Source organism: Leuciscus leuciscus (genome assembly GCF_965113295.1).
Source record: "Leuciscus leuciscus genome assembly, chromosome: 2".
NCBI classification, from domain to species: Eukaryota; Metazoa; Chordata; class Actinopteri; order Cypriniformes; family Leuciscidae; genus Leuciscus; species Leuciscus leuciscus.
Genome location: NC_138726.1, coordinates 30,290,133 through 30,312,180, shown reverse-complemented (window position 1 = coordinate 30,312,180; position 22,048 = coordinate 30,290,133). Strand labels below are relative to the sequence as shown.

General features: G+C 38.2%; 1 protein-coding gene across 2 annotated transcripts; it reads right to left on the bottom strand.

Moving 5' to 3' along the window:
* Positions 1–23: 23 nt before the first annotated feature.
* On the bottom strand, positions 24–19,852 carry cmtm4 (CKLF-like MARVEL transmembrane domain containing 4). 2 transcript variants are annotated; one of them, XM_082162215.1, is made up of 4 exons: positions 19,184–19,841; positions 12,957–13,133; positions 4,183–4,281; positions 24–2,157 (listed from the first exon to the last, which is right to left on the bottom strand). In XM_082162215.1, exons 1-4 carry the CDS (start codon positions 19,367–19,369, stop codon positions 1,993–1,995), a joined length of 627 nt encoding a protein of 208 aa, XP_082018341.1. In that variant the 5' UTR covers positions 19,370–19,841; the 3' UTR covers positions 24–1,992. The 2 variants fall into 2 exon arrangements, with proteins under 2 accessions (XP_082018341.1, XP_082018342.1); XM_082162216.1 differs by lacking the exon at positions 24–2,157 and adding an exon at positions 2,165–4,095 and having other exon boundaries at positions 19,184–19,852.
* Positions 19,853–22,048: the final 2,196 nt, after the last annotated feature.

Below are 22,048 nucleotides of genomic sequence, written 5' to 3'. Positions count from 1 at the left end.
TTTTTCCATTTATAGATCAACAGTCCATCCAAATCCATTTATTTGAGGAAAAGATTGCCATCACAAATATTTTCAAACAATTAGCATTTTGTAAGTCTATGCACAACTCTATAAATACAAAAATACAAATTTATAGCACTGTTACATGATTAAAACATTGCTTTCTTGAATACGTGAAATGTCAACAAGAAACAGTACAATCATTATCAAAATTTGAGTCCCTCAAAATGTCAACATAGTTCCTTTTGAAATACTTCAATGATTTATGAGTTGAAAATACAGTCCAAACCATATGGTCAAAATCAGGAGTTATTTAGATGCCAAAATCTTCCAATATGAAGTTTAGCATAGTCAAAGCACAGTGAAAGCTTTTACACATTATTAAAGCATAAGCACACAGACAGTATTGCTTTCAAAATAGGAAAAATGGGACTTTAGCACTTTAATGCAGAGTCCATTAAGACGTAAATCATTCTTGTGATTGTCTTTCAACATGTTCAAGTCCACAGAGTTGTTCTATCTCTATAATGTGAGCCTACACCTCAACATTACTTCATTTCAACATTGTCTTATTCCAAAACATAAATGTGACTTCACTGAAGAACTTCAGATAGTAAGACATAAGTATGACTATAAATGAATACTACGAACGATCGTTTTCTAGGGGGAAAAAAATCATACAAGTGCACTACACCTTAAAATCTGTGGTAAAACATACATTTCATTCCCCCCACAATGTCGTTCCATGACACTCATTAGAGGATCAATAAAGCACTTTAGAAAAACAGATCTTCATACCAAGGATCCGTTCATCAAATTTCACATCCACTTAAGCTGTTATTCTGCTAATGTTGTCATAACATTAGTGTCCAGGAGTTTGAGTGTTTTGACTAGTCAAGCCTCTACGATTAAGGCACACAGAAAAAAGATACACAGTTTAGCAAATGCATTCATATGTACTGCAGTACACTTGTTCCTTCACATACAGTCTGTTAGTTTCAGTCATAAGAATTCATACAAACAGGAACCCTTCATGAATGCCATATCATACACACAGATACATAATATATACACCTTCTTCAAAAACTCTACCCTTGCTTAAATCGATATATACAGATAACTGGACAGGGGTTGAGTGCACAGTGGAGTACAGAAACAACCACAAAGAACAAAAACAATAGATTATGCACACAAGATTTAGTATCTAAAAATCGGAAGTATCTAAAAAGTTTCATTAAACTCACACCCCCCTTCACCCACACACACAATTTGAAAGCCGTTGTTGTCAGTTTTATCGCAGGGTCACATTCACGAGGTGAAATACTACATTTGGTACAATGTAGCTACCAAAGCTGTGGTATTATACAAATATTTAACATTAAAATAAATACTGGTGCTCCTAACATCTAACCTCGTCTCTACAGAAAAACGGCCCAATCCAACTGCAGTTTTCTCAGATGTGTTTGGATACAGGAACACAATAGCAGAGAGAAAAAGGCTGTTTTTTTTGTTCATAAACCCTCTCACAAATTCCCATTCCACTTCAGATCACTTAAATCAGTTGATCTTTGATAAGACACATTTTAGAAACAGTTGCAATCCTTTCATATTAGCCGACTGGGAGTGGAGCTGAATAGAAGGGGGTTCAAGTGGTTTATTGCAGGCATTATTAAAACCGTTCAGGTTCCCTGCTGGGAGAAGTTTAGGAGCACAGTGGAGTGAGTTTCTGTCAATATTCATCCAGATCACGGTAAGGTAAAGCCCTTAATTAGTGGAAAGATTGAAGTATACAGTCAAATGACGACGGCCTGAGGCTTGATGGTAATGAAGATGCCAGAAGTTTGTTCCACTTCAGACTGTTCACACAACTGTTTGTTTGTAAGCGCTCATCCTAACTGCCCGCCGTCACGAGGATACACAGAAGAACACACTGTGACAGGAATGCAGACGGGGCTTTGCTTGCCTCAGACTCTATTGGTCCGTCTGTGTGGTTTACTGTAGTTCAGGCCGTGACTCCACCTCTCCCCGCGAGGCTGTGCGCGCACGGATGTACTCGCTGGTCTGCAGGGGTCCGTCTCGTGAGTCCCCGAGACGCCATCTCCGCACTGCCAGATACGTGTTCACGCCATATACTCCCATCACCAGAAACCCGAAAACCTGGAGAAAACACACACACAATAACTGTAAGCGCGCTGGAAGTGGAAGATTTCAGCTTTAAACTATGAGCTTTAAAGGGATAGTTCACCCAAAAATGAAAATTCTGTCATCCTTTGTTCCTGTTTCGTTCATGTCGTTCCAAGCTCTTTGAAAAACTTTGAAAAGATCCCAAAAAGTTATAAAACGAAACACATACATCGCATTTGGTAACCGGAAGCTCAAACGAGTGTGCTTGATGCATTAGAACCAGTGATGTTTGTTCAAGCGTATGACATGCATGTGATGCACACACACTGTAACAAAATGTTGCTGACTCAAATTAAGTACAATCAACTTGGATGCTTGACTTTGTTGGTTTCTTCTTCAACAAACTGAAATTTGTTGATTCTTGTATAACTTATGAAAAAAAGTTCAAAATTGCTTAACTTATTTTGATGTAAAAGCAATGTAAAAATATATGTTGTCATTACTTATTGATCATATAATTTTTTTTTACAATGTATGACCTTCCGTGTTTACCATATGTGTTGTGTCCTATGTTTGTGTGTCGATTGATGTTTAGATGTAAATGAAAGCCTACATTAAATCTGATCATTATATAAAGCAATTGTATCTCTTCACCAGACTTGGAATAAATCCCTAGATTCACATTCACATTTTACGATGCCTTTATGACCATTTTGGATCTTTTAAATTTTGGTTTAAGGGACAGAAAACACTTAAGTTTAATAAAAAATAACTTAATTTGTGTTTCAAAGATTAAGCAAAGTCTAATAGATTTGGAACGGCATGAGGGTGAGTAAATGATTACAGAATAAGCATTTTTGGAATGTCACAGTAAATATAACATTACATCTATACTTAAACCATAATATACTACATTCTGTCTCTCTTTCTATCTCTCTCTCTCTCTCAGGCCGTGAGAGCCGAAGGAATTTGCCGTGCCCTGTGGTTCAGAAAAATCCCCGGGTGTTAAAGTGGTTTCCCGCTGTGAACATCTGTATCATAAAACACTCAGCACAAATCCCCAGCCTTTGACTTCTAGGGTGTTGGTGGATATTGTGCTGAGCTCAGGTCATTCATGAAGTGTCTACAATCATAAAGGTCAGGATCTGAGTAAAATAACCTGATCCTGTCACAATATTGGGAATCATCTTCTTCTCTTCACTGAGCAGACACAACAAACCTCTTCACAGACACAAGAGGTCAGCAGCCTCGACCAAAACACACAAACTAACTTTTGTTGGTTTGTCAGCTTCAATTCTAAGATAATGTAACGTGCAAACCGTGATGGATTTTTTGGGGGGATTTTGTAGAAAAATCAATTTAATTCTTATGGAATTATTTTTCTGCCTCAAAGTAAAAAAGAAAAGAAAAAGGTAACTGTGACTTTATATCTCACAATGCGACTCTTTTTTCTTATTTTAAACTTTATCTCAGTTATCTTGATGTTTTTTTTGTTTTGTTTTCTCTGACCTCAGGAAAAAGGCTTCCATAAATTCTGTGGAATTGACTTAAACAGAGCTGAGAGTGCTTCACTTTTACTCACAGCTAAAAACATAATCAAATTAGCTCAAATATTTTATAAAGAAAAAGTGATGTGTCCAAACTGTGCTTCTGTGGATCTAGTGAGTGATGCAGTCAAAACTTGACACAATCTAAATTCTGAGATAGAAACAACATGTGAGAAGAACAAAACTGTGAGTGAAAAGTGAAGTGGGATGGAGAAACAGGAAAAGAGGAAGCAGAGAAGTTTTCGGTGTTAAAAATCAAAGAAGCAAAGCAAACAATATGAATCATTCAGATGGATCATGACTATGACTTCTCAAAACGTCCCGCTGTCTGCTTGTCCAGGACTCTCTCCAGGAACGACTATGTGCTCCATCTCAGCCACATGAGGGCAGCAGAGCCCTGGCAGATTAGGGTCCACTTAAAATACTTTAGAAATGACTAAACATTAGAATTCAACCACAACCACAGGGACAGGATTCATGAAATAAAGAGCTGAGTAAGCTTGATAGGTACCACAGCTGCAATCTCTGCTCCAGATTGATGGTTGAGGGCTGCCAAAACCACTGAAGCCAGAAAGAAGAACAAGGTGCTGGTGGCAGTGTTGATTAGATCCTGCAAGAGAGAAAGAGAGAATGTGAATAAAAACGCAAGTTGCAATAGTCTTTTTCTTCCCTGTTGTGTCATAAATATATCCAAGTGAAACAGCTTCTCGAACAAGAAAAGAATTGTAGGGTGGGACTTGATTGATTTTTGTCCAGTAGGAATTGATTGGATCATTGTGGTTTGATATTGCTGTGGTCTCATGTGAGTGACAGAATTCAAATCAGTATATTAGATTGATTTCTAAAGGATCATTTGATACTACAGACTGGAAAAACAAACATTAAAATTCGCACTTCTCAGATTCAAAATAATCTCTGATCTGTTAGGACACTGTCTGTATACACTGCAATGTTTTAGGATGACAACCACATTTAAATGTGGGACAGGTGTCGAAATTGACAAATAATATAAGACATAAACTTTCATTGCTGTGATCCTGGAGAAAAGAGACATCTCATAGCCTACAAATAATAAATTCTTTGTGTAGAGAAAAGGAAAACTATATTTATCTGCAGATGTGGCCATGTTAGTTCATAAAAAATAAATTAAAAAAATGTCATATCAACATTTACACATTCACAAGTTTGGAGTTATATGGTACTCCAGAAAACCCTTTTATGACCAAAGAGTGAACAGAGAAGAGCTGGCAGTGAGGCGTGGTCATGCTGACTGCAGTGATGCAGTTTGACAGGCAGGGGGAGCCAAAGGCACCGACTATTAACCAACTATTAAGTCTTAAGGGTTTGGAACGATATGAGGGCAAGCAATTAATGACAGCATTTTCATTTTGGGGTGAACTAAACCTTTAGGGCAATCATTCAGAAACCAGTTCTATCAAGAGTAGGCCTAATCTGTTATTTTCATGATAACTAAAAAACCCTGGTATACCACACGCAAAGACTCGTGTAAATATAGCTGTGTGCAACCTATTTGCTATCTGCACAATTATGTTATATCACAAACACACATGAGTACCTTTTATTTGGGCCATAAAGTCATTCATTTACAGTCATGCAGTTATGAAGTGACGAATGGGCATTGGTAGAGGAATGCGAGTCTCTTTCCCATGTTGTTTATTGCTATTACAGTTTTCCCTCAATTAATCTACCCACCACTTTGCAACGATAACGTCACAGTTTAGTTTGAATACTTTCACAAATTAGAGTCAAAGTTTTCAGGAGAGGAGAAATCCTACTCTATTGAGTCTGCTGGGCGTTCAGAGTCTGGAATAGATGTGGGGGTTTTTTCTGAGCTTTGGCTCTGTGGGGGGTGAAATGTAACAAGCCCTTCAAAGCACATCACAAACTGAACCTCACTGGCTGGCACCTCAAATGTCACATCCCAGGCCGATGCACCATGAACCGCTGGCTTTGATGTCTTCAAGTGAACACAGACTGTCTTCTCCAGTTGTACATGCGGCCAGTGAATCTGCTGGATGAGGAAGGGGATGCTATCACTGACTAGGGTTCAACCACTCAATGTGAAAGAAAGTTTTAACTGTGCTGCGTTCACTACATTTGTTGACCTTGTGCATGTTTTTATGCCTTAGGAAAATTAAACATGTGGTTGTCTGTTATGTAATGAACACTGTTGTTGTGAATTAAACTTTTGCTAAGATAAGTTAAAAATTGCACAAATGATTTATGATAATCTTTGATGCATCATTAAGAATGAGTTGAAAATATAAATGTTTCATATAATATACAATACATAAAGTGGGAGAGAGGTCGCACTATGCTTAAATATATATAAAAATATATTTAAGCATAGTGCGGCCTCTCTCCCACTTTATGTATTATAATTATCTAGGCCAGCACTCTTAAAGTTGATCATTATACACACTGAGTGAAGCCTGCTCCTATCCACATTTACTCATATAATATAAAAAATATAAAAATGTAAACATAAATCTTAGCATTTTGTTAAAAATTATTATATTAATATATTATATTTAATATACAATTGATTATATGTAACATCCCACTTTAGGTGTCTTTAACTACGTACTTACATTTAAAGTAATCATTTGATGCAATGCACTTATTATGTACATGTTTTTATATTGTATTTATATAATTATCTGAATGTAATTACATCTGTCATTAATTTCTGTAATTACACCTATAATTACACTTTTGAGCCCTCCCTTCCCTTTTAACCTTTAACCCACCCTTAAACCATAACACTTAACCTGTCCTAACATTACCCATATCCCACCTCAATAGCAGCAAAAATATTGTGCAATACAAGATCAACACAATAAGTACATTGTACTTAGATCAAACTACACAGTAGTTAAAGACACCTATTATAAAGTGTGACCATGTACGTTTATTGAAAGTAAATATATAAACTACTGATTTGACTGGGCTAGCAGGAAGGAAAAAAAAGTTGAACCTTGAAGCAATAAGGTAACGTCCAGATTTCACACACTACAGAACATTAAAGTCTACGTTTCTCTCGCTTTATTCTTAAAATCTGCATAAATATACTTTGAGAGGAGCTGGGTGGTTTGTCTGTGTGCAGCCAATAAGCACTCCAGCGTGACTTAGGCATGACCACCCATGTGACAAAATGCATGATGGGAGTCTCACATGATTTTCTATCATCCACACACACTCAAGCGAAACCATGGCCATCTCACACGCAATATAGCACACTAACAATATGCCAAAACCAGGATACGGTCTCAGTCGTTCAAACACATGCCAAGCCAGCCTTTGCCTTCACACATACTTCAACAGATGGATCAAATGCAAGCCAAACCAAACTCTGAAACACACATAATGTGAAAAACTGCTGACGTGTTTAAAATATTCTAAGTGTAAGAACACAAAGCATATGCCTGAGGTTAAACTAAAGTACTAAGTCCACAGAATTACTTAATGATGAACATACAGCACAATAGTATCATAAATATAGTCATGGAGGTTTACATGTAACGTTTAAGTTAATGCAGGTAATATGAAATTGTACACAAACAAAAGCAGTCATAAGTGCCCTTGAAATGCACTCTCAGGAGTGTGTATGTGTGTGTGTGTATTGGCGGACTGCATGTAGAGGAAGCAAACTGGCCTCAGGAGGGGTCTAAAACTGGGACATGTAGTGTTCACACTGGGTTCACATCTCTGATGTATTTAACAGTCACTGCGGCCCTCCAAGTTCTTAACAAAGGAATTTTTCAGAAGAAATAAATACTTTTGAGCGAGGGTGCATTGAATTGATCAAAATTTATAGTAAATGCCTTTATCATGTTACAAAAGTTTTCTATTTCAATTCATCAAAGAATCCTGAAAAAAGTATCAGTTTCCACAAAAATATTAAGCAGTACAATGGTTTAAGAAATATTTAATGAACATCAAATCAGCATATTAGATCGATTTCTGAAGGATGATGTGACACTGAAGACTGGAGTAATGATGCTGAAAATTCAGCTTTGCCATCACAGGGATAATTATATTAGCAATTTTGCATTAAAATATATTAAAATAGAATAAAGTAGTTTTAAATAGTAATAATATTTGACAATATTATATTTTTTATATAAAATAAATACAGCCTCAGTGAGCATTAAGACTTGTTTCAGAAACATTTAAAAAATCTAACCAACCCCAAACTTTTAAAGAGTAGTGTACACTTGGACAGCATATCACCCTCAAAAAAAGACTTCACATTTTCTATACCCATTAGAGTGTGTTAATGGGGGACAGAGCATTCAGCAAACTGTTGCCAAAAAAGTTATTGATGCACAAGAGCCATATTCAAGCAGAGAATCAATGTAAAAACATGCATGCATATGTGTGCAAGAAACAGAGAATTAGGCGGGGTCTTAGCTGAGCTTCTGCGCCGTATATGGCCTGTGCCAAATATTCTCAGTGGTGCGTTAATACTGAGTTACACACTGCTTTAGGCAACAGAAGGCCCATAGATCTTGGAAATGTAAAAAAAAATAAAATCCATTCCAACTTTGCAGGGCAATATAACCTGAATCCTGAAGTTTCATTCATATCTCTTCATCTGCCTCGGTGGTGAGATTTAAGCTTTAAATGAAGCTGCTAAAAGCTTTTCCTGGACCTTCCTTTGGTGTGCTGGGCCTCTCTGGCCCTGTTTACACCTGGTATTAAGATGCGTTTTGGTCGATCGGATCACAAGTGGACGACGCTAAAAACAGGTGTAAACGGGGTCTAAAACATTTTGAGCTTGTCCACTTTCAACCACTTCCAGGGGTAGTCGAAAATGCTCATGTAGTCGAATGTGTTCGAACAGCCACAAAAGACCGCCTAATGCGTAAACATTATGGGAAGCGTGCAAGCCAGACGGGATTCAAACTTTGTTGGCTGGAGTTTCAAGTTTGGTTTGAAAACAAAAAATGTACCAAGCACAATGTTCTCTCACCATTCCATTCCTGATTTCTAACACGCACGCACAGAGTTCGGCGTGGTCTGTTTTTCCGCCATCTCCGGGTGCCTTCATTATGTAAACTGCGCAAGCTTATTTAGTTAAGCTATAAAGCACAAACATAGACCCTCCCCTTGAGAAAATCAGGACAGAAGTGATTGAAAGTGGACAAAAGAGACCAGGTGTAAACGGGTATGTGTCTGCCTCGTCTACTTGTGATCCGATCGACCAAAAACGCAACTTGATACCAGGTGTAAACAGGGCCTCTGATGCTCTGTGTGTGGAAAGACAGCATGATGCGATATTAACCATTGTCCTTGATCTGGATCCTCCCTATACAGGTAGTTTCCACCACTATAAAAGGCAGTTGTAGATGGGACATCATCCTGATAATACAAGAATAGGAGACAATATAAGAAAGAAATAATATTACATCTACATCTACAGCTGCGTCCGAAAGCCTGCACGGCTGCCCTTTCAGGCAATGAATTTGCAGGCAGCGTTTGCACCCAAAGGTACCACTCAAAACTGATTTCGGAGAGACTTCCGAGGCAGCATAATGGTTTAATGATCTACAACAAAATAGAGAGAGCTTTGGTGATAACTAAGCAAATATGTAATTATTACAATAAATAAAAAATAAAAAACATTGAAAGAGGAAAAAGTTGGTCAAAAACGTACATTTACACACAGGCTGACCAACAACCGCCGAACTGTTACTGAATCTAACGCACCAGATAGTGTGATATCATAGGCAGTGAAGGATACATCAATGCTGCCTTCTAAAAACGATCAGATGAAGACGATCATGGGATTATTTCAGACGTGCCATGTTGCCTCCGTACCTCCCATACGCTGCCTGCGGAGGCATCATTTTTCAGCTTTCGAGTGCAGCCATAGTTAGTTGAATAATAATGTATGATGTTTTACAAGTCTTAATGAGTCCGATTTCCAAATTACACATCTTTAATGCATCTTTTCCCTCTCTCAGTCGGCCTGTAGCTCATGTTCAGTAATGACACATAATCATAGGTTTACTGCAATGCGTCTCAAGTCTCAAAGAGGCCATTCCATTAAAGCACACAATGTAAAACCAATCATTATCCTGTCACCTCACAAAGTCAAATCTCTCCTCCTCTCCTGTTAAAATGCACCATCTATTTCTAGTTGTGTTTAGTGAATACTGGCTGTGCTTTTCTGTGTATGTATGTGTGCGGTTAGAGAAGGTTTGTGAATTGGTACAATTGTGCCAGCGTACCACCGCGAGCTGAATGCGCTCATTCTACTGACCTATCACTTTCAATAATGTCAGTCACCATGCCAGCCCCCTTTGAGCCTGGCACTGAATCACACCATCAAAGCACTCAGCGGGAGTAGGGGGTGCCGTACAATAGACGGACCGTCCCACACAACCGCCCCTCTGGAACCAAGTGCCACAAGAAACAACTAGCTAGCTTTGTGTGTACACTCCAATCTGCTGCCATCTAAACTAAATCAACGTTAGTCGACATAACAGATTTAGCACAAAACGATTTTAAGACCTAAAACGTCCACCACAGTTCTGCTCTTTATAGAGAGAAGTTTAATTGCTGCTGGGTTTGGAAGGATTTTATCTCAAAATGAAAAAAGAAAAAAACAAAACTCTTCTGAGACCACAATTACAGGACCAAAAAGTACCATTTACTTTTAGCGCTGTGTTATGTGAAAGTTCCTGAAGCACAGCAGTGGTGAAGTTACGAAAGCCAGAGATACAAACATGAAGGAGGGCAGGAGAGCAAGGCTGTTGCTGAACAAACCCCTGTCCCAAGTGCGTCCATTCCAGAACAAATGAGAGGCCTGGGCCCGTGGGGTTTGCCTGGCAGGATCATGCTCAGTCCAAAACCTCCAAAGCCCCACCACAGCTGAAATGGTTATAAAGATCACAGTTCTTCCAATGAGCCATGGCAATAGCAAGAAAACCCCAACTCGTCAGTATTCAAAATAAGCAAGAGCGTACACACTCACATGCATCGACTGGACAACTTGAAAACCCTGTTTAATATGTCCCCCATGACCAACACAATCCGGCTCTCAACATTTCCTGATCTCATTCCAGCATTACCCCCCACCATTTCCTCTTATTTCTCCACTGTAAATAAAACAAAAAAGTGCCAAAACAAGCAACATGTCAAAGAATTAAGACTGAGAAAAGGTCTTGTCCTAAATCTAAATGTAATGCTCTAAGCTTTTTTATATATCCATGTATACTTGGTTAAATTAGGGCTCCACAGTAAATGGTTAAACTGATAATCATGATTATTTTGCTCAAAAATTATAATTGCTATTATTAATGATGATTGTTCTCAGTTGAGTAAACACGAGAAGAACATTAAGAGAACATCAGCTCATTATTCATACTCACAACAGTTTATTTTACCTCATCTAGTTTCCTGATTTATCATAATTATCATATACATTAACACACTCCCTACATTATGAAAACTGGTAAAACCATAAGAAGCTTCTGACAAAACTTAAAACAATTTAATTAATAATATGAATTCTAAATAATTCCTAAATATGTGCATTTTTTCTATTAAAACAGCAAAAAGACTGCATTGTAGTACAAAGTTTGTGTAAATGCATCTATTCAGCAACCATAATCGCAAACAATATAGTCAAGATTCATGTTTAGCTTTATTACATTTCATAATTTGAGCAGAATATCGCAATGGAGATCACTAAAATAGATCCATTTAAGAGGTTAAAACTCTAATTGGGGGATTTAAACAGTGGGGCAATATTGCAGATGATGCTTATTAACTTGAGAGAAGCAAAATCGCTATGTTAAAAGCAGTTTGCAAACAAGGGTTCAACTTTCTCCATCTACTTTCCGTCTGGGTGGGCAAATTAAATATTAAAGAAAACAGAAATTTGAACTTAAATTGGTAGAGGTATAGAGGTACTTTATTCTTGTCTGTGTGAGGTTAAGCACATATTCTTGCGTATACCATAATGCAATGAGATAGTTATGGTTGGATGTGAGTTGCTGTTACTTTTCTTGGTACATGCACAGCTCTGGAAATAAAACTCTACAGTCTTTTCCATCATAAGCTCTGTAATAGATCCACAGCACTGAGGTCCAATTATGCTGAGCTATGTGTGTGAGTGTGTGTGTATAGGCAGGGGGACAAAGGGAACCATGCCTTATTAATCTTTCAGTGAATCAGTAAATTCATCTCCCACGAGCAGCAATTCATGTTTGCTAGAAGCGGGTTTAATGAGAGCTGTGAGCACACAAGCTCCTATTCTGAGCAATACGAACCCCGTGTGTATGGCCTCCTCCTCAACAGCACACAACAGAGCAGCTTTTTTCTAGTATGTCATGGCAACAGAAAACCTGTTTAATTTATGCCACAAATATCAAATGATTTCTCATTATCTATTATTATCTAAAATTTAGTCCTAATTTGTAAGTCGCTTTGGACAAAAGCATCTGCTAAATGTCTAAAATATTATGCATTGCAGGGGTGTCCAATCCTGCTCCTGTAGGGCCACTGTCCTGCAAAGTTTAACTTCAACACACCTGCCTGGAAGTTTATAGTATGCCTACTAAGGGTATGTTTTCACGACAACGATGTACTAAAAACTGAAAAGTCTTTCCTTTGCTTGTTTCACAAACAGACGACAACGTTGTGAAAACAATCCCTGTTCACAAGGATCCGTGAAAACGACTAAAAACGCTGTGTTATGCATGGAAAACTTGCCCTTTGAAACCCGATTTTAAAAGCTGGCCACCAAAACGCCATTGTCGTGTAAACGAAAGACCAAACCGCATACAAGTTTTCAGTTTTTAGTTGAAAACGGTGTCGTTTAAATGACCCCTAAGACTTTGATTAGCTGGTTCAGGTGTGTTTAATTGGAGTTTGGTTGGAGTTAAACTATGCAGGACAGTGGACCTCCAGGAGCAGGATTGGACACCCCTTCACTAGAAACTTCCTGGCAAGTGTGTTGGAGCTGGTTGAAGCTAATATCTGTAGGACATTTGGCCCTCTAGGAGCAGGATTGGACACTCTTTATACAAAGAAAACACATTTAAATAGCGACTTAAAATGATAAAAAATAAAAAAATACAATTTAATAATGCTAAGCTAGGCTATGCAAAATCAGTTTTGGAACAAAATGAGGGTGAATAAATGATTACAGAATTTTCATTTTTAGGATGAACTATTCCTTTAAAAGTCTAATGTTGTGAAGGATTTTGAAATTTTGTGTGGAAATCAAATCATTGAGGTAATAAGACATACTGTTAGACTCCAGTTGACATGCGGCACTTTGGTGTGCAGGTTCAGGCTGAAGATGAGGAGCAAGACGCCTGTGACAACGAAAGCACTGCAGCTGACAAACTCAAAGAGGTAGACGCCGGCACAAGGCGAGCACATCATTACGGTCTCAATAAAGATGAAAGAGATGAGAGCCAGGACCTGCAACAGAGAGGAGAAAACCAATTATTTTAAAACAACACAGCAAGCATTTATCCCAGCAGTAAATAACCTCCTTCATTTTATCGATCAAATCAAAGCCAGCATCTGATGTTGACTTAAACGATACAACTATACTGTTACAGATCTCTGATTTAAGACCACAATATAATACAATGTAGTCCTTTGTGAAGAGCAGTGAAGAACCACAAGAAAGTATTTTTCTCGAAAGGCTTTTTTCAAGGAATAAATGACTCATCTACATTCAGCGCTTACTTTGTAATGCGTTTTCCACATGGTCATAACAGGGCCTTGTAGAGTGTGTTGAACCCTAGTGAAGTCGCAGAGGGTTCACCAATGTTTTCCTGCCGCATTTGTCAGTAGACCACAGCACGGGAAGAATTCTGAGGTTAAAATGCTATTTAGGTGTTATGCAGCCTTGACTCTCCAGCATAAAACCTCAGACAGATTACAGGTTGGCTCGCTCCAACAGGGGAGACAGAACCACTGCCACAAAACATTCCAACATCCAGACGGGGGCTATTTCCAGCTGGCCCGGACCGGATGCTGTCATACGGCAGAAGATGCACACATCTAGATATGGAAGTACAATGTGGAAAACTCCCTATGAAAAGAATGATTTCTGTGATGAATAAAGAACTGGATCAGCAGACACATTTAGCCTCTCCTGATGCTGAGAAATAAAAGCAAAATCATCCACTGGACCATGGGTATCCAATTGGATCCAACTCGAATGAACTTGATGGCTGGGTCTACTATTCAACAGTTTATGCATTAAAGTCAATTCACACCGCACGTTTGTTGGGTTTTGTCGGATCAGTGTGTTACCCCTATTGCCGTCTGTTGTCATTGGTCGGGGTTTGTTTTCACCTGACTGAACATATTCAATCAGCGTTTGTCGGTGTCTGTCGGGGCAGTGTGAACATGACAGTTTTCAATTTTCATAAAATTCTAACTCTAACTGCCAACTTGTGTGGACTCTTTGGAAAACTGCAAAGGGCTAAGGGCCCCATTTGAGTGGGACCAAAACGTTTTTAAATGTGTGGACTAAAATATTGATGCTCAGGGACTCTCAATCAACTTGTCAATCAATAAAGAAAATAAGACTCAACAAAAATTCTGTATTCTTTCTCCAAAGCTCATGCTGTGCATTTGAAATGCAAATCGAGTCAAGCATCAGCCAGCATGACAGCAATTACAGTATGAGACCTGAACAGATCAGTCACCTGATCTACAATGCAAAAGAGTTTCCTCTTTTCTTTACACAAACAAATACAGAAAATACAACATTTAATAAGGTAAAGCGCATATGTTATACATATGCAATGTTCTAGTATCTATGAGCACAAATGCTAAATACACTGAATTAGCATAGTTTTGAGAAGACAAGTAATTTCTTACAGCTTTAACATTGGCTTAAATAATTATATAAATAAATATTTAAAATAAAATATGATGTGTTAATGTGATTGCTATGAATTGTTTTATTTTAACTTCTGAGTCAAAAGCAGCTTGTGAAGGCATGAAAACACTATCAAATTACGATTTGTATTCTCTTCCAAGTTCTCTCCCCTTCCAATTGGTTGGTTTATTCTGACTGAAACGTTTATTCAAAGCAACCAACATTAAATTAAATTAGGTGCCTTGTTAAAGGGACATTTTACCTAAAAATAAAAATTCTGTCATCATTTGCACACCATTATGTCATTCTAAACCTTCATAACTTACTTTCTTCTGTGCAACCCAATTAGAATCAAGTTGGTAACCAAACAGGTTTGGTGACCATCGACATCCATTGTATGGAGAGAGAAAAAAAAGACATTTCTCAAAATATCCGCAGAAGAAAGAGAATAATTTTTGGGTAAACTATAACTTTAAGACCCCCAAGTTGGCAACACATCTAATTTGCTACATCATGATGCACTCAGTTAAAATAGCCACCAGTAGTAGATTTCTTCTAAAAATGATATGTAATTAAATATTCTACAGAATTTCATAGGAAGGCTGACTGTTATCACAAAGTGTCAACAGTTACTGACCACTTCCCCTACTTACACAAAGCCTTCTTCATCTCATCCGGCTTTTTTGCACTGATCACATTTGGGAAGTGTGTACAAAAGATAAATGACTGTTCATATCATCGTTCCTGTCACAGTGCCAGCAGAGCCAGCATCACACACCATCAAAAAGATGTGTATTTGGAGATGAGGTCATTGATCTTGATAAACGCAGCACAGACTGTCTCCTACAATTCAGCAGGTGTCAGGCGCACAGAAAGTAATGTTTATATGTCACTCCCCACCCTCCTCCTTCTGCTGTCCTTCAGAGACCCCCTACTTTAGGCAATCAGCAAGTTCCTTGTAGCAATGACCACATGGAGTCAAATCCCCAGTTTGTACACGCGCCATCTGTTGTGCCCAGAAAATGAATGGTGGGAGGGTTGGTCTGACAGCTTGCATTGTGTTCCAAGAGCTCCTCCTTAAACGGAAATGAGCCTTCCAGCTCCCACCCAACAGTCTTTTCCTCGCCTAAAGGGAATTGCTCCTTACACAAAATTTAAACCACTTGCTGGAAATGAGCCTTCCAGCACCCACCCAATAGTCTTTTCCTCGCCTAAAGGGAATTGCTCCTTGCACAAAATTTAAACCACTATTCCAAAGCTTCTTAACCTTGGAGATGCTCGCAGAAAAGCAAACTCTCCACATTGCGTAAGTTTCACAAGATCGAGTGGAGAAGTACACAGGCAAAAAGCATCTGGTGAGTCCATCAACTCGCTACATTACAGAGAGCTCTTTCATTATTATTTAACTGTTCCTTATCAAAATGGAAAAACTCTATCCTTTAAGGTAAAATGACACATTTATGATGCAACTTGACAGCTCCAAAACATCTATAATTTTACTCATGTCAGGATGACATAAGGTGAAAACACCTGCCAAGGGCAAGTTGCATAAACATAGCCAATATGTTAAGACAGCGTCTACAGATCTAGTATGGCCCATAGCAGTTCAACAAGGGGCATTCAGTCTTACTTTTTTGGTATCAAATTAGGCCAATCTACGTTTTTATGAAAAACTTTAATTGTCTAAAAATAAAATTTGATGTCTAACTGAAGACTAGTCTTGGCGGTTTATTCAAATGGTGTGGCTTCATTCTCAGAACTCGCACAGACAATGGAAAGGTCAATAGTTTCAAAACTTCAGTCTAAATTGACAGGGTCCTTCCTGGTCAAACTAAAAGGAATCCATATAAAAACAAAAGGTTGGAGAGTATCTCTACCAAAGGACATTTAAAATAGTAAATTTAGGGATGAGCAACTGACTAACTGATTAGTGAGGTCAACTAGTTTACCTAGAATTTTTCTTATATACAAAATATAAAATATTCAAAAGTTTGGGGCCAGTTAAAAAAAAAAAAAAAAAAAATTACAAATTAAATACTTTTATTTATTAAGGGTGTGACAGTAAAGAAATAATAATACAATAATAATAATGTAATAAATAATAATGTTTTACTGTATTATTGATCAAATAAATGCAGCCTTGGTAAGCATTAGAGCCTTTCAAAAGCCTTAAATTTAAAATACCTTATTGACCAATATTATGCTTATTTTATTGTATAGTTATTTACTTTAATTAAAAATATATATTTTTAACAGCAGTGCTTTAATTAGTATGATTTTGCTTTACTGTATAGCTATTAGACAGCTTGCACCCCACATCTTTTCTCTCTAGATTTGCAAAAACACGTTATGTAAACCCCTAAAAAACACCCACTAAGGATTATATTTTTGTAGAAGCCCAACCGATTATATTTGAATGCAAAAGTCCAATGATTATTTTTGTTCTTCTGTGAATGGAATGGATGATTCACTGATATTAGCCAAGAAAACCAAATCTGCAGATGGACAAAACATTTCACAAAGATTAAACAGTCAAATAGTCTCCTCCTTATCCTTATCCCACGGGAGCCTTAGGTAAATCATTGGCCACTACATGGAGAAACAGCCATGGTTGAATATTCTTGGCAAGCCAGCAGCAGGAAACATGCAGCCATGTGAAAAACCCTGTGCTACAGCTCAATCTGCTCCTTTTAACCCCCCAAAAATTCCAAACAATCCAAATAGCACTCAGATTGTTAGCAGGACAGAATGAGGATATATCCCAGGCCCAGAGGAGTCGCCACACACAAAAACATAGTAATGTGACAAAAGCAAGAACACAATAAAACTAAAGTCTAAAGCGGAGCTCGATACAGCCTCTCCCATATGCAGTGGGTAATGTATTAAATCTCTGTTTTGAGGAATAATTGATCACATATTCAAACAAGTCTGAGATATTATGGTCGCGTCTCAAAACACCCCAAGGGATATCAATGGAATGTTGGAATTTAAAAGTTATGTGGGAACTTTCTGAATCATATCCTGCTTAGCTTTTAGTTTAGTCTTTTATTTGAATTAATTCCCTCTTACTAAGCTGTTCATTACTGCAGTACAAAACGTCCCATACCATATTGTTTACCTGAGCAAAGAAACAACTCATTGACGAGGCGTTTGACCTTCACTGAGCATAAAAAAAAAAAAAAGTTCAGGATGTTTGTTAAACAAACTACTAGAGGCTTGTTCTTCAACTTTTCCTTCCATCCCCATGGTAGACTTCCCCTAATCTCTGATCAGTTGCAGTCTTTATTATCATAAGAGTCAAAACAGGTTGAAGAAGCTTTTAAGTCAGCAATAACCATAGCTTTACTATACAACCCGTGCCTGCCTGTAATTTGACTCCACAGGCAAATGACCACAGGCTTCTTCGTTCACATAAAACAGCATAGATAGAAAGCCACTCATTATGTTTATGAAGATAAAAGTTTTGCATGTACTCCACATGCCCACTATGTCAGACAGTATGTGTGCTTCCAAGTATTATCACTTAATCCGATAAAAATCTGTCTGTGGAGTCATTTGAGCCTTGAGACACACATAAAAGCAGAAAACCTGATTCATTAAGCAAACTTTAAGCAGACAGTACTATCTTCTGTACTTGGCACACAGGTTGTTTCCTTTGGCAGAGTACACAAGCTTTTGTGACTTCCTTAGTTTCACTCTGTTTTCCTCCCTGCATGCAGTTTCTTAACTGTGCATCACCATGAGGGCCAGAAGATGCTTTGCTTTTGCTGAGCCAGCAGAACAACAGAGTATTTTTTTTTTTCTCTCTCTCTCTCTCTCTCCTTACGTCTTTTTCGACATCTGGCATAAGTTCACAGGCAGAAAGCTCTTATGCGAGTTTCTGTTTTGTCTGACCACTATGACTCTATAGATTTTTGGGTGTTTTGAAAATCAAGTGGACCTATAGTGCAATCTGAAAGTTAATTCATTCAGACTCCAGGCATCATTCCCCTCCGTCAGCGATGCATTCCAGAGATTGTGATGCCTGCCGGCATGTATCCAACAGGAAATATTTTTATTTTAGATCCCAAAAAGAGGAAATCTGCCCTTCTCACACTAATCCAATATGAGAAGAATGTTATGAGGAGTAAATATCTAAATGAAATATGTGGAGAGAAGAAAAAGGATTTATATATATATATATATATATATATATATATATATATATATATGACACTGTTGTTTGGATGATGGAGACATCTGTTTTGCCTTAAATATTTTTCCTTGGATAAAATCCAAAAGATGGGAAATTTGTCTTTCTTACACTAATAAAGTCTAACATGAAAGAATGTAATCAGGGAGGATATTAAATCAAATATGGGGGGGGGGACGCTATATGAAAGAAAAAAAATGCTACCTGAAAGAAAGAAAGAAAGAAAGAAAGAAAGAAAGAAAGAAAGAAAGAAAGAAAGAAAGAAAGAAAGAAAGAAAGATCAATGGCTCTGTTGAAGTCATATTGCTCACGGGAAGTCACTATAGGCTACTGACTGACTCAGTTGCAATACACCTTGCTGAAGTACAGTAATGCAAACCTTTCTAGGCTCATAAGTTTTTCATGGAAAAGAGAAACCCCGTGACTATTCGAACTTACCACTTCGATAACTTTTAAAATACCGAAATGTGATTTGAGATAGTCCAGGTCACACCTGATGGCCATGAACACGTTTCTGGAGTGCACGGGCTCGGTGGTCGGCTGATACGGACTATTGGCTCCTGAAATCATCGAGGTGTTGGAGGCCTCGCCATCAAAGCCCTCTGCCTCCTCGTTATTCCTCATGCTGAACTCTTTTATCTCCACGTCCCGCCCAGATACAAGAGCAGATTTCGGTCTGAAACAGTGTTCCGCTGGTCCTCTGAAAACTGCCAGGCAGAAAACAATGTCTCAACAAAGAACAACCCTCGTTACAAAACGGTCACCGTAAACTCCAGCCGTGTGTATGACCTAGATCTAGAGCCCAAACACTACATCCACCTCTCCGCAATCTCCAATCCCATTCCTGCCTCTGTGCTGTGCCCGGATCCTGCAATGAATAGAGCTGAACGAGCTCGAATGATCACGACTGTTCTCATGGCAGTGTCCATATTTCACAGTTTCTGGATGCAGAATGTAATGTTGCTGCGAGTCTCCGCCCCCAAACTACAATCCTGCTTGGAAAAACGCTTTAAAGTAAAGTCTTTACAGCTGATGTCAGAGAAACAAAAGCTCAAAACAGTCGTAATCATAAAGTCAAGCTTTGAGTTATTGTCTTCTTTTATGCAAATGAAGATCGCAATATGAGATTCATCAAATGCGAGACGACACAGTAGATTAATGTGTCGCTATGGCAAGCCGTTTTAACATTTATTCCTTAAAACTAACTTAAATTGGAACTATTTGATATTGAATTTTACAGGCATTCTGTTCACCACTGTGTTCCAATTGTTGATGGTTCTAGTAGGCTATGCTATTAAGCCTATAGGGAAGAGTGGGCTAGTTGTAATGTTATGTATGTTTCCACACATGCTAGCATCACAAAACTTAGTGTAGTTTCTTGTGCAATTATAACTAAACAGAAAAAAATACTGTGCCAAAAAAAAAAAAAAAAAAATTATTTGGAAGGCATTGCTGAACATTTAACCATTGTGAATATCTTACTGAATCATTTATCTAAGATTTTAGTGTTTATTTAAAATGAGACATATCTGGTATTATTGTAATGTCCATTCTGTTATTTTGCAGCATATGGCGCTTTTCCACTGCATGGTACGGTACGGCTCGGTTCGGTACGGCACGCTTTGGCGCTTTTCCACTGCATGGTACGGTACGGCTCGGTTCGGTACGGCTCACTTATGGCGCATTTCCACTGCATGGTACGGTATGGTACGGCTCACTTTAAATGGTACCACCTCTGTTGAGGTTCCAAGCGTACCGTACCGATACTAAAATGTGACGTGAAAACACTGCAGATCACTGATTGGTCAGACAGAATCATCACTACCAGCGTCATTGTATTTACGACACGAGACACTAAACCCGCTAGATTTAAATAGCCAGTAAACAACAGCCAACGCATTAGCACCTGTTTTTAAAGTATTTGCTTCAAAAAAGAGAGTATAAACTTCAAAAAAAGAAATGGCTGAATCGTGGTCAGTGGACGAGGTGCAGACGCTCCTCTCGTTGGTTGCCGAGAAGCGGATGGGGAAACCCGGAATGAAAAATTCGCATTTAATATGATGATGCAATGGCAGTAGAGACGGCAACTATAACGATCAGTCCCACCCACTTTGAAGCGGTACTAACTGCAGTGGAAAAGCAACCGAGCTAAAGCGAACCGAACCGTGTCGTACCGAGCCGAGTCGTACCACGCATTGGAAAAGCGAAGCGAGCCGAACCGTTCCGCGCCGAGTCGAACCGTACCGAGCCGTACCATGCAGTGGAAAAGCGCCATTAGATATTTATTTAATGCTTAGCTAACCCCCAGAAGACACTAGCCAGGTTTAAATCCTGTGCGTAACACTGCGTTACAATGTGCCCCACTATTAGATCTGTGCTGTTATGACATTAGCAATGTAATTCACATTTTATGAACTTTTATGAATTCTATTGCGATACCAAACAGGTGAATAAGACTCTGCAAAAACTAATTTCTATGTGGCGGTAGAGTAGGAGACTCCTGGAACTTTCAGGAAAGGTGGGATGTCTGGAATAAAGACTTAGTCCATGTTCAATGTTCAGAAATGATTATTTTAAGAAATGTAAAGTATTCTGGTTTATCGATTTGTCTCCTGTTGTGAGGGCTGTGTGGAGGGAGGGGAGGGATGTGGTGTTTTCAGCTGTTTTTCTGATTGTCAGAATGCAAGTCTTCGTTCTGTTTGCCTATATCGTTTGAACTATGCTGTATAGCTGTGTTTTGCAGTGTATTCATTGTCAAACTCCCAAATTAGTTTTGTTTTAATTACTTAAAAAAGTATTTAATATGAGAAAGTTAACAATTGTATTTATATTTTTATTAGATACGGTGGCATTTTAAGCTGTCATGAGGTTGTTACAACATGCCTCACCTATGGGGCACGTTGTCACATTTCACTTCCATTATTTCTGGGTAAATAAGGAAAAGTAGTATACAATGTATTAATGAAACAAGACCGCATAGTTTTACTAGAGTCTCTAGACACATGTGAAATTAATTCATGTGGAAAAAAAAGACTGAAGCCCATATGTTCAAAGAAATTCAAAAAGTCTTAGGTTGTACCCCGCACTTGCTTACAGCTAACATTGAAAAAGACAGTGGTCATTACAGGATTACTTACTAATTAAAAAACAATTGTAGGCACACCTGTAACAACAACTAAAAACTAGCTAGTTAAATAAATGTTAAATCAGCTTGCCACATTGTGCATGTTTTTTAAACACTAGTATGCAGCCTTCCTAGACAGCAATGTTGGTACTTTTTCTGATGTTAAAAATACTTTCTAC

What these genes read in the sequence shown, in the direction of transcription:
- cmtm4 (XM_082162215.1), bottom strand. Translation starts at nt 19,369, where the DNA reads ATGAGGAATAACGAGGAGGCAGAGGGCTTTGATGGCGAGGCCTCCAAC. An exon ending in ATGTCAACTGGAGTCTAACA is followed by an intron (nt 4,282 to 12,956) that starts GTATGTCTTATT and finishes TCTCTCTTGCAG; the next exon opens with GATCTAATCAACACTGCCAC. An exon ending in GAGCAGAGATTGCAGCTGTG is followed by an intron (nt 2,158 to 4,182) that starts GTACCTATCAAG and finishes TGTTTTCTCCAG; the next exon opens with GTTTTCGGGTTTCTGGTGAT.